Here is a 15,284-nt window from a genome sequence, read left to right on the forward strand (position 1 = left end):
ATAAATCTTTAAATACCTGAGATTGAGCACTTAAGTTATATCTTAAGTCTGAGAATTTTTCCTTAGTAGCAAATTAGTAAAGTCAATACATTTTAGTTACTATGATTTTTACTCTTGTATTTATGTATTTTTATTTTTTTGCTCTGAGCAATAGCTGTATACAGGATATAAAGGACCTTTGAAACATGACTTTTAGGCATAATATCAAGCACAATCATAAACGGAACTGTGCGGTTGTTTGAACTGTAGACTAGATTAAGCACTGTGGTATACAAAGAGAAGCCTCTGAGATGGATAAATGATTAACTGTGAGGAGGGATCAGAACGAGACAAAACACGGCAGTGAGTGAAAGGGACAAAAGCGCAGCTCATTTTCAATACAACTCCGACATGTTTCTATCGCTACTCCTGGGAAAAGAAGACAGCAGCTGAAATAAGAGGTAAGAAGCAACACAAATCATAGATAAAGCATAAAGCTTTTAGATTAAATGTGCTGTGAATGGAGAACGTTGGCGGAGGTTGTCAAACATTGACTCTACAGAATCAACAAACTGCGATTCCTCAATTCATATTTCCTGACAGGTGTAGTTAGGGATAGGTTTGAAAAAATGGTGACTCTGAAACACTTGAGTGTTAACGATAATGACGAAGACAGCGTTCCTCTGTTACCGGAAGCCAGCAGCTTGGAGAGCCCAACCACCCAACACAGCAGGGCAGAGTCCAGAGAATTCTTCCTTAGCCGGTGGGTTTGTCCGAGATAAGCACTGTGACACATGCTTGCCTTTCACATGCTGCACTGGAGATTTCATGACCTGTACAGACACATTCCTTTAAAACCTATAAAGCACAGAGCTTCTGAAACGCTGTTTTATGTTTTCAGGAGGAACAACTTCATTTTAAGCATTGCTCTGTTGTTGAGCTGTTATTCGGCCATTCTCGTTCCTGCGTATCTGCCAGCCCCAGAGCCCATCTGGACGAATGACAGTTCTGCTGAAACTCTGGTACTCTCATTCACCGCTTGATCACATGAAACTGAAGAATTGAGTCGATTTGAAGAAAGCGTGACCTTACTTATTATGAGCAAGGCGACTTGATATACCACTTTGAATTTATTGCAGAATTGAGAAGATTTGTAAACTCAACTGTACACAGTATGTGTGCGCCTGATATGGCCATACATTAATTTAGTGAGATTAATTATATAAAGCTTCACAAACACTGACTTAATTTAACTGTGTCCAAGTTAACTATTTTTTTAGGCCTCAAAAAATCTTTAAAACAAATATCTGGGTTACAAATACTTGAGACAGGGCAGGAAAGTCAAGTGTTATCTAAAAGTGATCTTTAGTAGTAAACAAGTAAAGTTAAATGTGTAACCCAACAAATGTTTAACCCTTTAAATGTTAAATGTTTAACCCAACCTTCTGTGCCGTAACCCATTCGCTCAGTTGTATTTATCCCAGCATTTTTTTAGAGTGTATGTGTTGTTAAGATGATTTTGTTTCTTCAGATAATTTATGTGGAGTTTACATACATTATTATTACCCCTAAAATTAATGAATGAATAAATGAATGAATTAATAATAATAATAATAATTATATATATATATATATATATATATATATATATATATATATATATATATAGCTCTTCATATTGTAAACATGTTTATTGTTAACTTATGTTGGAGCTATAAAGGATTTATATTATAGGGGATTTAATAAGTAAACATCATTAAATGACTCAATAAATAATTCATGAATTATGAAACTTGCCAAATAAATAAATATACATTAATGTTAATAAGATTTGGAACAGTTATATGCAAATGTTTTTGAAAGAAAAATGCTATCCAATATTGTATTTATTTAATTAAAAATAAAGCAAAAACAGTAATACTGTGAAAAGATAACATATACTGAAATAAGTCCATTATTTTAATATGTCATATGTTTTCTGTGATGGCAAAGCTGAATTTCCCATTACTCCAAGCTTCAGTGTCATAATATCCTTCAGAAATTATTCTTAGATGCTGATTTGCTCAAGAAATATATCTAATTATTATCAAGGTTGTGCAGCTTAATATATTTGTGTAAACCCTAAAACATAAATGTTTCGTTAATACAATGACGAACAAAAAGCTCAAAAGAGCAGCATTTAACTGAAATACACATTTTTGTAACATTATAAAAGTCTTATGCTTGCTAAATAAAAGCTTTTTTTAATCTTAGTTTCTTAAGAACTTTTAAACAGTAGTGTATATATAAATAAGTCATGAAACTAATTCATATTAAATTACTTCTGATACTCAATGTTGTAAACCCGTCTCATCTGTACACACCTCAGGCTCTTCTGAACCAGTCAGCGGCTCTGCTGTCTCAGTCCTGCCGCAGCGGCTGGAGTGTGGAGAGGTTGAGGACCATGTCTATACCCGCTGGGCTTCTGAAGATTCCCGTGTTCCTGGAGAACGGCACAGGAGACTGGGGACTGCCTCCTCCTCTGGGTCTGCAGGGTAGTGAGGAGATGGTGGCTCAGGCCCTGAAAGCCCTGCCTTATACTGCTGTGCCCACTGGCTCAGAGACCTGCAGGAGATGCGTGGTGGTTGGAAGCGGTGGCATTTTACACGGCAAAAATCTTGGACCTCATATAGACCAGTACAACATCATCATCAGGTTAGTTCATTAACAAACATATATGGGCGATAAAAATACAGTAAGAAAATAATACTGTGAAATCTTTTTACAACTTGGATAATATATGTGACTCTGGACCACAAAACCTGTCATTAGCGTCAAATTTTTGAAATTGAGATTTATACCAGATCTGAAAGCTGAATAAATAAGCTTTCCATTGATGTATGGTGTCTTAGGATAGTACGATATGGAAAATATTGCCCGAGAATCTGAGGGTAGCCTAATAAAAATACTGAGAAAATCGCCTTTAAAGTTGTCCGAATGAAGTCCTTAGCAATGCATTTTACAAATCAAAAATTATGTTTTGATATATTTACAGTAGGAAATTTACTAAATATCTTCTCGGAACATGATCTTTACTTAATATCCTAATGATTTTTAGCATTAAAGAAAAAGCTACCATTTTGACCCATACAATGTTTTTTTTGGCTATTGCTAAAAATATTCCCAAGAAACTCAAGGTTGTTTTTGGTCCAGTGTCACATATTTTCAAATATAATTTATTCCTGTGATGCAGGGGCGGCGTTAGGGGTGGGCTAAGCGGGCTGGAGCCCCGAATGTTTTCAGTAAAGCCCCGAATGTTTTTATTACCACCATGTCATCAATGAGTTTTCATGCCCAATAAAGTAATTTATATTAGAATTTAAATAAATAAATAAATATCTCTCGACTCAAGTCCACAGTGTCTGTAAATTTACCCAAGTAAGTACGCGTTGTCATTCACACCCGACGAAAACCGCCCACTGAGTCTAGTGCTTTTAACTGACATGTAAACTGGCCAACCATCGATGAGCGTCTGTACGATCCAGCCAATAAAGTGAGATCTTTTGGAGGCAGGCGGTTTGTTGGCGTTTAGTATTTTACTAGATCAATTTATTCGAAAATTAAAATGGATATTTCAAAATTAATCTTCTTCTTCTTAAAGGGACACTGAGTAGGAATTACTCCCATCTAGTGGTGAAATTGTATTTTGCATTCAAACTAATTTTGCTCTCCAGCGCCTCGCTTTTTCAAATGCGCGTTGCATCTACGGTAGGCGATATGTACCAAAAAGCTTTGACAGGATGTATTCTAATAGCACTTCGTCGAGTTTTCCTTCAGGTGAACAGGTGTGTTATTTCAAACAAACTGCAACATGACAACTAACAAATGAATGTTACAGTATGAATTACTGACTGTGGAAAACATGAAATATTGTAATTAGTAGTTATGTCTAATTTATTCGTTATATTTTCTGAATTATATGCATTGTTAGATATAAAAAAAATATTATAATATAGACTGTAACACTGACTTACCTGTCGAGAAGAAAACTGGCCACTTCAGCGTCTCTTTTGAAATCTTTATCAAGCATTAGCTCTTTCCACCTAGAAAAAGCTTCCCCGACATTAACTCTTGTTTTCTGTAATCTATGGTCACGTTTCCTTTTACGTTCTATTTTTGACTGTTTTGGCGACGATGTTTTCTTCTCCTGTGGCGCGGCATATGTATGGTCCATAATAAGAATGCAATCCAGACTTTTAAACTTGCCGGTGCAGTTTCAAGCGCCTCTCACTGCTCTGCACCTGCGTTTCTGGCTCTGACCGAAAACGCGCTGTGGAAACGCGTTGGCTTAGTACTTTTTGTCCCTCTCTGCTATTATAGTTTTGCAAGATGGCGGAACTACATGGAAGCCTCCGTCGACCTACCGTCCCATGTATATAAAGATAATAAATTCTTCATTTACAAGGATTAGTTTAAACATTGGCATAGGTATTTGTACACCATTGAGGGCATATTTATGAATAAAAATATTGATTTTAGATAATAAAATACCTAAAAAGTTACTTATTGTCCCTTTAAAAAAAGGAAGTAAAACCCCCCAGCCAAAACACTTGAATGCCAAAATACAACAGCTTACTTCAGGTATCTGTAACTTTTATATTTATTTTTCGGTTTTAAATTGTGTCTGATTTAACGTCACATTTTGAACATCAAACAGTAAACGGTTGCGCAGCACAGTCTGTAGGGGACACACACACACACACACACACACTTTTTTTCTGAATGAATCATCCGTTTCTAACGAATCCATTGATTAAATGACTGACCGACTCACTCATTAAGGCAGTGGCATGCCGCCACCTAGTGGCAAAGTACCATTCTAATTTTTTTTTCATAATTTCATATTTCAGTAGCCTATTCCAAATTGTATATATGATACATTAACCTTCTTATGATTATTTATGCAATTTGTAAGTGCTGTGTAAGTCCTCCTTCAAAAATATAAGTGTATAGAGCCCTGCGTTTATAATTATACTTGGCTTTAAACACAGAGATAAAGTCCTTTGACCGGTATATCTTTATAGAGTAAGAGTATGTCAGTGCACTGCTTCATGTTTGCTTCTTATCCCTGTTCTACCAGGACGAGTGTAGCCAGTCAGGACTGGAAAATAAAAGGATTGGAAAATAAAATAAAACAGAGACAGAGAAAAAAAAAAAAAAAAGTGAGATAGAGACACAACATCAGCATATGTGTCAGGATACAAGGGATAAACTTTAAATAAAATGTTTTACATTTATTGTTTTTGTATATTTTAAACTAGGTAAATCTTTCTGATTTATTAAAATAAAAAGTCACATACATGGATCTCCACTCACCTTAGAACCAACCCTGCTTATGACAACAAACTGTTAGAAGAAAGGGATCATTGGGGTTCTATATAGAACCATAGGGTTCTTTACTCAACTCCAAAGAACCTTTCATGCTAAAAAGGTTCTATAATGACAAGAAAGAACCCTTTTGGCACAAAGGGTTCATATCTTGAATTTTGTGATCATTCAGATGCATTCATAAATTCATTTGAATATACCGTATAATGCAGTGAAAGAACGCACTCAAAATGAACACGCGCACTAGTATGACTTCATCATGTAAATTTATATTAGCCTAGATGCATGCATTTTTTAGGTACGATTTGTTTAGTTTTTGAATATACTTGATACTGTTAAAAGGCACATCATTAAAACAAAAAATACCAGTTCACATTTCACACCTAAGCAAGCGTGTAAAATGTAATTATAACTAGCTACTAAATTAGTTACAAATGCCTATCCATATACAGCTATGATTTACGAACCCAAACTGACTCAAATGATTCGCGATCCCGCTATGAACTCCCGAACTGATTCAAATGATTCGCGATCCTCAAACTGACTCAAATAATTCGCGAACCCGCTACGAACTCCCGAACTGACTCAAATGATTCGTGATCCTCAAAATGACTCAAATGATTCGCGATCCCGCTACGAACTCCCGAACTGACTCAAATGATTTGCGATCCCGCTCCAACTACCAAACTGGAGTCAGATGACTCAAATGATTCGCGATCCCGCTACGCACTCCCGAACTGTTTCAAATAATTTGCGATCCCCAAACTGACTCAAATGATTCGCGATCCCGCTACGAACTCCCGAAATTATTCAAATGATTCGCGATCCCCAAATGGACTCAAATGATTCGCGATCCCGCTACGAACTCCCGAACTTATTCAAATGAGTGTGCACATCGAGAGAAATAAACAGCAGATGTTCATGTTAACAACTTCTTTAACTTGAGCAAATGCTGCTAATACACATACATGTTAATAAAATAAATAAAACAAAACATGAATGTTTAAATGCTACTGAATAAAAATAAACGATCCAGTCGAAAGTCTCTGCTCATCATGACAGGACCTGGATCAGTGAGCTGCGTCTCGGGCCGATGACGTCACTTCCATGGAGGCATGTTGTACACGCCCCCGTCCATTGACCCCGCCCCCACGTCAAAAACGGTGCCACAAAGAGACATAGAGACATAGACAAAGAGACATAGACAGTAAAAGAAAGAGAGACGTGTAGAAGTGGCGGTAATGCACCTAATTACGCTGGTTGCCAGCCGCCGTTAAAAACCAAGAAGAAGAAGAAGAAGAGACGTGTAGAAAAGTGAAGCGCAAAGGAAAAATGGTATTGCAAGCTCAAACTAGACTGACACTCAAAATAAAAGCAGAGTTGCAAATAAATTAATAGATATGATCATGGAAAATATGTATTGCAAAATCATTGCTTTCGCGCTGTTTCATTTGTTTTGCAATTCTTAATTTTTGTTTGCAAAAAGCAAATGTATTTTCCTCAATACTTTAAATAAAATGTTTTAAATTTGTTTTTATTGTTTTTGTATATTATAAATAAGGTAAATCTTTGGATTTACATGGATTTTTCTGGGCTAAGCCCCGGATCTCCACTCACCCTAGAACCACCCCTGCTGTGATGCAAAGTCATGTTTCAGCATCATTACTCCAGTCTTCAGTGTCACATGATCCTTCAAAAATCATTCTACGATTGCAAGGAAAATTAACTCACCCAAACGAATTGTATAGTTAGGAATATTTTACTCTTCATACCTACAGAGTGAACAATGCTCCAGTATTTGGATATGAAAAAGATGCCGGATCTAGAACTACCATTCGACTCATTTATCCAGAAGGGGCTCCTTCCCAGTCACAAGAATATAAGAGTACTGAAGTGGTGGCTTTGGTGGCTTTCAAGAGTTTAGATTTAGCATGGCTTATCTCTGTAGTAACCAAAGAGCCTTTGGTGAGTAACGCAGAACTTTTTGGAAAGTATATTCTCATTCTATATATATATTAAATGAAAGATGTTTATTATATATAATGTCCGTGAAACAGAGGGACTGTAAAATTGAAATGCTTTGGTCATCTTTTGGGAGTGCACTAGTATATAGATTACCTTAATGTTAAAACAAATGGTCATAAATTCAAATAAAAGTACCATTTTTAATTTCTAAAATGTTCTGTCTGTAGAGTTGGTGGTCTAAATTGTGGTTCTGGAAGAATGTAATAGACTCGATACCTCTTCAACCAGAAAATGTCCGCATCCTAAATCCTGAAATCATGTACAGGACTGGACAAGTGCTGCAAACCTATGCAGAGCAACAGAAAAAGGTCAGAACGAAGATGACTTCTCAAATGTGCAAATTCAAACTATAACCATCTTTCAATTCAATTCAATTCAATTCTCTTCCCTGTCTTTACTTTTGAAGCCTTCTTCTAAATCTGCACTGAGCACTGTCAATTGAAGTCAGTTTCATGTTTTGTTTGTTAGATTGTGCCGACGCTGGGAATAACGGCAGCAGTTCTGGCCCTGCAGATGTGTGATGAGGTGAGTTTGGCTGGATTTGGATACGACCTGCAGCACCCTGGAGCTCTGCTGCATTATTACGGCTCTATCCGCATGGATGCCATGAACACACAGGTAGTTCACGATGTCAGCGCTGAGACCATCTTTCTGCGGGAGCTGGTCAAATCTGGAGTGGTGCGAGACCTCACTGGTGCACTGTGACGACTGCAGAAACTTCCCATGTTTCTAAAAGTTAGCTGATAACAAACAGCAGAAAACAGTCCAGAGAGCTGGACTTAAACAGGCAACCTTTAATGTAAAAAAAACAATAGGATCAATCTCATCATTTCGATGTATAATTCTAAAATGTTTCAAAACTGCCATTTTTGGGTAAAATACAACATTGACATAGCATACAATAAAATACAAAGGCATTTTAAAACAAGTGAAAATGACTTTTAAAACCAAAGCTACCATTATAGCTTGTTTAAATACAGCTTAATAAAGGATGACAAAAGAGTTTATCTTAATAAATGATTATTTACTATTTATTTTTCTTTCGAAAACTGATGACATAGTTTGTAAAAACTTTTTATCAGAACATTATGTATAAATACAAGCAATATGATAACAAAATATAAATGCCATATTCCTGTTAGTAATAACAATCAGTTCAGTGAAATATCATATTTTTTCATAAGTGCAGAGGATAAAAAAAAGCTGTGTGAAGGACAGAAATCGCTATTTATGACTGCTGCATAAATAAATTAAAATTATTTCCTTGAATCAAGTGTACGTATTTTTTATTTATTTTTTACTTTGAAATATTAGTTTCAAAATCATTCTGATGCTTCACTTACTTCTAATGAGGAGGCGAATGGCTAAATTATTATTATTATTCCTACGCTCTTTTGTTTATTCTTCGGTTGCGGAATTCCGCGAAAGGGCGGATTGCTTTATGGCACACACACAAAAAAAACGTGCAATTCCGACAGTGAATTACACTTATTTAACTACAGGGGGCACCAAAGTCGCAAAAAATACACAAAACTACAAACTTTAAGAATGCTTAAGACTTAAATTGTACATTTCAGCTTTATCTTTATTTATTATACTTTTAATACTTATTTATTAAGACTGTACTTTCAATTATTTTTTCAAATACAGTTTTGTAAATCTGCTAACTAACATTGCTAAACCAGATACCTGATCAAATCTGGGTAATGACATTTTTAAAAGGAGTGCTCTCTTTTATTATTTGGTCCTGGTTTTACAAAAATAATCTGTTAATAGCAGACATATTTCTGCATTATAAGCACCTTAAGAACGTTCACTTGCACATTACACTCAGTTTCATTGCAAGTACAAGAAGGGCAGTGTTTGGTTACTGACACAATATTTTCTGCAATTACTTAAAAAAAAAATGAAGTGCTTGTGCAGAAAGTTTAGAAAACTCTCCACGTAGGTTACAGATCATGAATAAAGTGAACACTGCTGCATGGACCATAATCCTTTGAGGGCCGTGTGGGTCACAGGAGTGGGATACGGGTGGGCTCCCACAGTTTACGGGCCAGCTGACTGCAGTGCTGAAGAATATATTCATTGGGGATCACACCCAGATGCACAGTAAACAGTTCATAACACTTCACCACATCATTCTGATGTTTTTTGCTGTAATACCGCAGCAGCTTCCTATCACGCCATCAAAACAAAAAGAGCAGACATAAAATGCATGAATTAATACATGAATTAAAGAAAGTTCAGCAGGTGTCATGTAGTATGTTTAGAAATAAGAGTTAGGGTTCCAATTTCATCATGTTTTACAAGAAAATATTTTAGTTCTTCCATTTCAAAATGTAACATTTTACTCCATGTTCTACTAGCCATTGCTTTGTAACCTTTTGTGTAATTTACAAGCGATTTCTGAGTGAAAATCCTTTCTATGTGAATTCTTCATTATCCAATGTCATACCTGTAATAATCACAGGTGAGCATTCCTACTGGAGCACTATCATCTGGGGAGCTGGGTATGTCTATCACTTCCAGTTTGTAACCCTGTCAAAACATTTAAACCTCATCAGCACTGACCATGTATTTTTCATTAGATATATTCTAGCAACTGTAAAGATGACGCAAGCAGCCATTTACCGTTTCATTTTCAAACCACAGGAAGTAGCAGTAGAAATAATCCCCATCCCGGAGCGTCACGGTGGCGTAACCCTTTTGCAGATAGCGCTGTGCTGTTGCAACAAGACTCCAAACCTGAAAAGAATCATGTTGAGAATGCCATAGAAACAGTAACTAATGAAACTGATTAAATGTTTTTTTTTAAAAGACGTCTCTTTCAAAAGAGACTGCAATTATTTGATTAAAAACACAGTAAAAACTGTAATATTTCAAAATATTAATGCAATTTACATCAACCATTTTAAGATAGTTTAAGATGTAGTTTATTCCTGTAACACAAAGCAGAATTTTCAGCATCAATACTCCAGTCTTCAGGGTCACACGATCCTTCAAAAATCGTTCTAATGTGCTGATATCTTTAAAATAAATATTGCATGATAGAAGCACAAAAACACCTTTTTCTTTACAAAGTCAGCTAGTGGTCCCTTTCCGAGCTCGGAGACGGTGCGATCGGTCACATTTAGGGAGGGTGCAATCATCTGACCATTTGAACGATCCACGTAGATAAAGTGGATGAGACCTGGAAACTCTTCCAAGTATGTGAGACCATGGTTAAAGATTAAAATAATGTCACATGACAAAAGAAGAATGATTCAAGATTGAAGTGTGAATGCAACCCATCTAAATCGATCAAAGGGAGGATAGGCAAACAAAATACTCATGGTAGAAAAAAAAGGATATGACACCATTGTGATGTTTCTTTTGCTTTTCACCAGCAGAAAATCCTTCCAGTCCATTAACTTCTCTCTGCAACAAATATAAGAGAAATGTTTTTTATTTAACGTTAAGGCACATTAAAAGAAATATCCTTCAGTACTATTGAAGTGTATGTTCAGACATACTGGACCATGCTCAGAGCTCGTTCTTGAAGATGAGGAGCCAATCGCTGACTGCCCATGCAATCAGCTGCAAAAAACTGCCTGTACACTCCACACAACTGAGTCTTCATGTTTCGACAAGAGGGCAGCAAACTGCAAAACAACAGATCAATGGTCACGTTTTATTTTATTGTTCCTGTAGCTCAATTGGTAGAGCATTGCCTTATCAAGCGCAAGGTTGGGGGTTCGATTCCCCGGGAACACATGATAAAGGTAAAAATTGATAGCCTTAATTTACTAAGTCGCTTTGGATAAAAGCGTCTGCTAAATGCATACATTTCATTTTTTAATTTAATTTAATTTTGACTTTACCCAAGATCAAATGAGTGAATTTATCCTGCAATGAGTTTTGTAGTTTATTAATAAAGAGAACCGCACTTACTCTCTTGTGAATCCAGATCCTGATCTGCTGAACGCCTTGTTCTTAAAGTCTGTCCACGCATTTTGAAGTTGGGAGGTCTGAATATATAAATGAAGAGTCGAGTTTTCAAAAAAAAATAAAAAAAATAAAAATAATATAGCTTCCCACCATTTCTGACCAATACATTTCCAAAACGAAATAAACAATGCTAATAAATAGAATTATTCAGAACTGAAAAACTATTCAACTTTAAATCTCTAGTTCTTGCACATTGTAAAGTGGATCTGATGAAGTGTGTGCTCTGTTGTCCACTGACCTGAATGTCCATGCCGGCCCAGGTTTTGATTAACTTCTCCAGTCTGCTCCGCTGCTCCTGGACAGAGGGCTGACCCCGCATGGCCGCAGCCCCTTCGTGGCCCTCACATAACCTCTTCTCTAACTTCACGAAAGCTTCCAGGAAGTAGCATACAGATGTTGCCACATGACTGTTGGGAATCTGTTGATATGCATGTGTAAATAAAATTTTAAATTGAGCTAGCAACTCCACACATTTATGTAAAACCTACATGATTGTGTTAGTCAGCATGATTTGAAAATTATCCTAAAGAGCATCCTGTGCTTCAATAGAATTAAAAACAGTGCCTGTTCAAATGTGCTCTTAAAAAAAAAAACAAGACATATATACAGTGCAAATTGTCTTTGCTTTAGAGGTCTAATAATGACCTATAATCACCTTGGTAAGCAGCACTAGAGTTATTCCCGGCCAGAGGGGTAGGCAATACATGGAGTGAGGCATGGGACACTCTTTGGCTTCCAGGAATACCCTATATGGGGCTGAAGGGTCAGGGATTGGAGCTTCAAGAGTTTGCAGACTGTCCTCTGCCATCTAAAATCAGAAGACCTTACATATGTGAGAAACTCTTCTATAAATACACATCATACACTATCTTTACAAAGCTTGAATGTTTGGTACGATTTATGTTATTGATTTGTGTTTAATTTACTTGAGGTAATTGAGGAAAAGGGTTGTTTTACTTGTTTTCAGGATTCTTTGAAGAACAAAAAGTTTTAAGATACTGACTTACAAACTGCTGAACATAAACAGATCGTATTACAGTGAGGGAAAAACAGATAGCTCACCTGAACGTCAGGATCAACAAACTGGAAGACAGGTGGACTGTCACTTCTTTGTCGGACTATGCATTAAAGACATAAAAAATATTCACACATGCAGCTTGTAATTATATACCACCAATCATTTCAGAAAACTGATCCTAATGGCACTGCATTAGATACAGAGTTTATGCATTTTTGTCACCTGATTCCCGTTCAGGAGGAGAGGGCTCAGGTGTGTAGAAAGCCTCAGGAACTGAACTGCTTTCTAACTCCTAAGAATACAGAAAACATTTAAGACCTTAATGAAGAAAAAAAACAACAACTGTGACTATAAGCAAAAGATATCAAACCTCAGAAGTGTCATCTAGGTTGATTTTGCTGGGATAGAGATCCTGCACCAGGATGATCAGAGCCAGGAGATCAGAGGAGTAAAGATTGCTGGCATTTCGACTGCACAAGAAGTACGAAATCGGAGATCACTTCAAAGTTCACTGTGGCACAATACTGTCACCTCCTTCTGATGTTGAGGTCAAAACATCATGGTCTCAGTCAGCGTATGCTGTACCTGGAGTAGAAGGCCAGCAGTTTGGTGTGCACCAGTATGAAAGCGTGCAGCACCTCCTCGCCCATTCTGTCCATGTTGCTGTTGATCTGCTGCACCAGACGACGCTCTAGAAACTCAATGCACTGCTCACAAAGGGTCGGGTGGATCAACCTTTCCACCGCCTGAACAGAGGCAGAAAACTTATCATACACGATCTAAAACTAGCATGAAACTAATTAAAAAACAGCACTTGCACACACCTCTACTAAAAAGCTTTGGTCATTCTCTCGCAAGCGGCTGTATGTTTCCAAGAGGCTTCGTAGCTTCTTCCATAAGCGGTTCCTTTGCTCTGTATCTTGAGGACGCAATCTGACAAATAAAACATTTTAATTAATTAATTTTTTTTTTTGCATAGGTTTCAGTTCAAATAATAATAATGTGAAGTGAAATCCAATGAGACTAGTTGTACTAATATACTACAATCTGGTTTTGAACTGAAAATGCAGTTCTCACTCTTTCCTCAAGAGGGAACCACTCAACGTCACCATGCCAAACATGATTTCTGTGAGTTTCTTCATCACAAAGATCTTCCTCTTCAAATCCTCTTCGGTCTCATCTCCGTCTCCATTCACAGCAATGTACAGACATTCCTCAAACTGCATGACAGAGAGCAACATCAACATGCTGGTGTAAGATTGATTTGAATCATTTAAAAAGTTGGGGAATGTTATAGTATGAGAGTTTGAAAAATACACATTATTTCTTAAAAAGGGGGGGGGGGGGGGTCTATAGAATATAAATCATTTATATTGTTTAATATCATTAAATGGCTTATATATTAGGTTAGATCATATGACTCTTTCATTTTGCTGTGGATTACCTGATGCAGAACATAGATATGATTGTTTTCTGTACTGAAGGAGGTGTAATTTTCCCCGAGCCGGTCCACCATGGTGCTACAGGAGATGATGATGGGTGCGAAGAGAGTGTTAATGCTGTCCTCAAATGCAGGCAGCTGAGAACACATGAAAAATAATATTAATAAACATTCAATATTCCACACTTACATGCATGTATGCACACATATACAGTGCATTTCATATCACAATATATCATAAAAGAATAATTATATTAAATATTTTTCTATGTTTAAAGATCTCTGTTTCATGTTTCTTTAAGTCAGACAGGACTCATTCTGAACATCGATCTCACCCGTTCTCCTTCCTCCTGGGAAACTCCATACTGCCCCTGAACCCGCTGCTCAAACTCGGTGTCAGTCCAGTAGAACAGAACCTCTGCGCTCTCATTGGCCACCAGAAGACACTTCATTTTACCTGAACACAAATGCAATTATTAGAAGAAGATCTTATCCTAGTTACTGTATACTGTTTATTTCGCTTTGCATAATTCTAACAGGGCTTCATTTACAAATCAGTCTCATAAACTTCTCAAGACACCTATGGTCCTAAAAATAACCTAATTATTTGTAACTGAATCCTATATTACAAACAATAATATATGCATTGAATTTATTAAAGGGACAGCATGAATCCTAGTGGGATAACCGCTTCTGTAAGACAACGAATATTTCAGGAATTTTAAATTAATATCGGTACTTCCTTAATCTTTTAGTAAGAATTGTTTCTAAATAAGACAATGCAAACAAGCGCACAATTCCTTATAGGACGATACTGTGGTCGCATTTAAACTGCAGCAAAAGCCCACACCACACCTCTCGGTTCCTCCAGAAAGAAACTAAAGCTCACGACCCAAATAATGCCTAATTCACAGAAAGCCATTAGATTCAGAGATAACTTTTTGCACTACACCTTCTAGCTTACATATGTTTTATTAAAGTAAACTTACTATTTTAAAGTTCACTTCTGCAACAGAAGAGTATCATTGCGCATGAATCCTAATCCAGTTCGTAGATCACAGAATAACAAACAGTTTGTTGTAAACCGTGAACTGCAGCAACGCTTCCGTAATGTGTGTGTGAGAGCGTCACGTGATGTGATGATCAGCTGCGAGCGCGCGACACGTCTGGAATTCAGATCATGCGCAGCGGATCTGAAGCGCGTGACTCCTTTAATAAACTCATTCAAACTCTTTCTTTCTTTAAAGAAGAAAAAGATTCAATGGCCTAGTTTTGATACCGTATCACAGAAATTGGATAAAACAGTAATTTACATATTAAGAAAGATTGAAACAGTGTTTTTTGTAAAACATAATACAATAACCTTTAAAAACTCACGAAAAGTCACTTTAAAAGTATAAAAAATATATATGTATAAAACAAACATGCTCCTAGGCCTACATCTCTTTCTTTCTTTCTTTCAGTTTT

The 15,284-nt window shown here is 36.6% G+C and overlaps 2 protein-coding genes across 2 annotated transcripts; one reads left to right on the forward strand and one right to left on the reverse strand.

Annotated features, from left to right (window-relative positions):
* The first annotated feature begins 271 nt into the window (after positions 1–271).
* Positions 272–8,640, forward strand: LOC113092367 (lactosylceramide alpha-2,3-sialyltransferase-like). Its single transcript, XM_026257951.1, has 7 exons — positions 272–440; positions 583–742; positions 881–1,001; positions 2,348–2,673; positions 7,125–7,311; positions 7,539–7,679; positions 7,840–8,640. The coding sequence occupies exons 2-7, from the start codon at positions 609–611 to the stop codon at positions 8,074–8,076; spliced, it is 1,146 nt and encodes a 381-aa protein (XP_026113736.1). The 5' UTR covers positions 272–440; positions 583–608; the 3' UTR covers positions 8,077–8,640.
* LOC113092366 (Hermansky-Pudlak syndrome 1 protein homolog) lies at positions 8,146–14,938 on the reverse strand. The gene is made up of 18 exons (XM_026257950.1): positions 14,807–14,938; positions 14,153–14,274; positions 13,821–13,955; positions 13,454–13,596; positions 13,201–13,309; positions 12,962–13,122; positions 12,747–12,846; positions 12,599–12,668; positions 12,421–12,476; positions 12,014–12,166; positions 11,597–11,776; positions 11,302–11,378; positions 10,884–11,012; positions 10,723–10,788; positions 10,437–10,581; positions 10,003–10,116; positions 9,827–9,909; positions 8,146–9,546 (listed from the first exon to the last, which is right to left on the reverse strand). The coding sequence occupies exons 2-18, from the start codon at positions 14,267–14,269 to the stop codon at positions 9,384–9,386; spliced, it is 2,001 nt and encodes a 666-aa protein (XP_026113735.1). The 5' UTR covers positions 14,270–14,274; positions 14,807–14,938; the 3' UTR covers positions 8,146–9,383.
* Positions 14,939–15,284: the final 346 nt, after the last annotated feature.

Source organism: Carassius auratus, unplaced genomic scaffold, assembly GCF_003368295.1.
Source record: "Carassius auratus strain Wakin unplaced genomic scaffold, ASM336829v1 scaf_tig00214575, whole genome shotgun sequence".
NCBI lineage: Eukaryota > Metazoa > Chordata > Actinopteri > Cypriniformes > Cyprinidae > Carassius > Carassius auratus.

Excerpts from the sequence above, each read along its gene's own strand:
- LOC113092367 (XM_026257951.1), top strand. The coding sequence starts at position 609 with ATGGTGACTCTGAAACACTTGAGTGTTAACGATAATGACGAAGACAGC. Across the intron at positions 1,002-2,347 it reads ACAGTTCTGCTGAAACTCTG|GCTCTTCTGAACCAGTCAGC; the intron begins GTACTCTCATTC and ends TACACACCTCAG. Across the intron at positions 7,312-7,538 it reads TAGTAACCAAAGAGCCTTTG|AGTTGGTGGTCTAAATTGTG; the intron begins GTGAGTAACGCA and ends TTCTGTCTGTAG.
- LOC113092366 (XM_026257950.1), bottom strand. The coding sequence starts at position 14,269 with ATGAAGTGTCTTCTGGTGGCCAATGAGAGCGCAGAGGTTCTGTTCTAC. Across the intron at positions 13,956-14,152 it reads CCCAGGAGGAAGGAGAACGG|CTGCCTGCATTTGAGGACAG; the intron begins GTGAGATCGATG and ends ATGTGTTCTCAG. Across the intron at positions 12,669-12,746 it reads ACCTAGATGACACTTCTGAG|GAGTTAGAAAGCAGTTCAGT; the intron begins GTTTGATATCTT and ends CTGTATTCTTAG.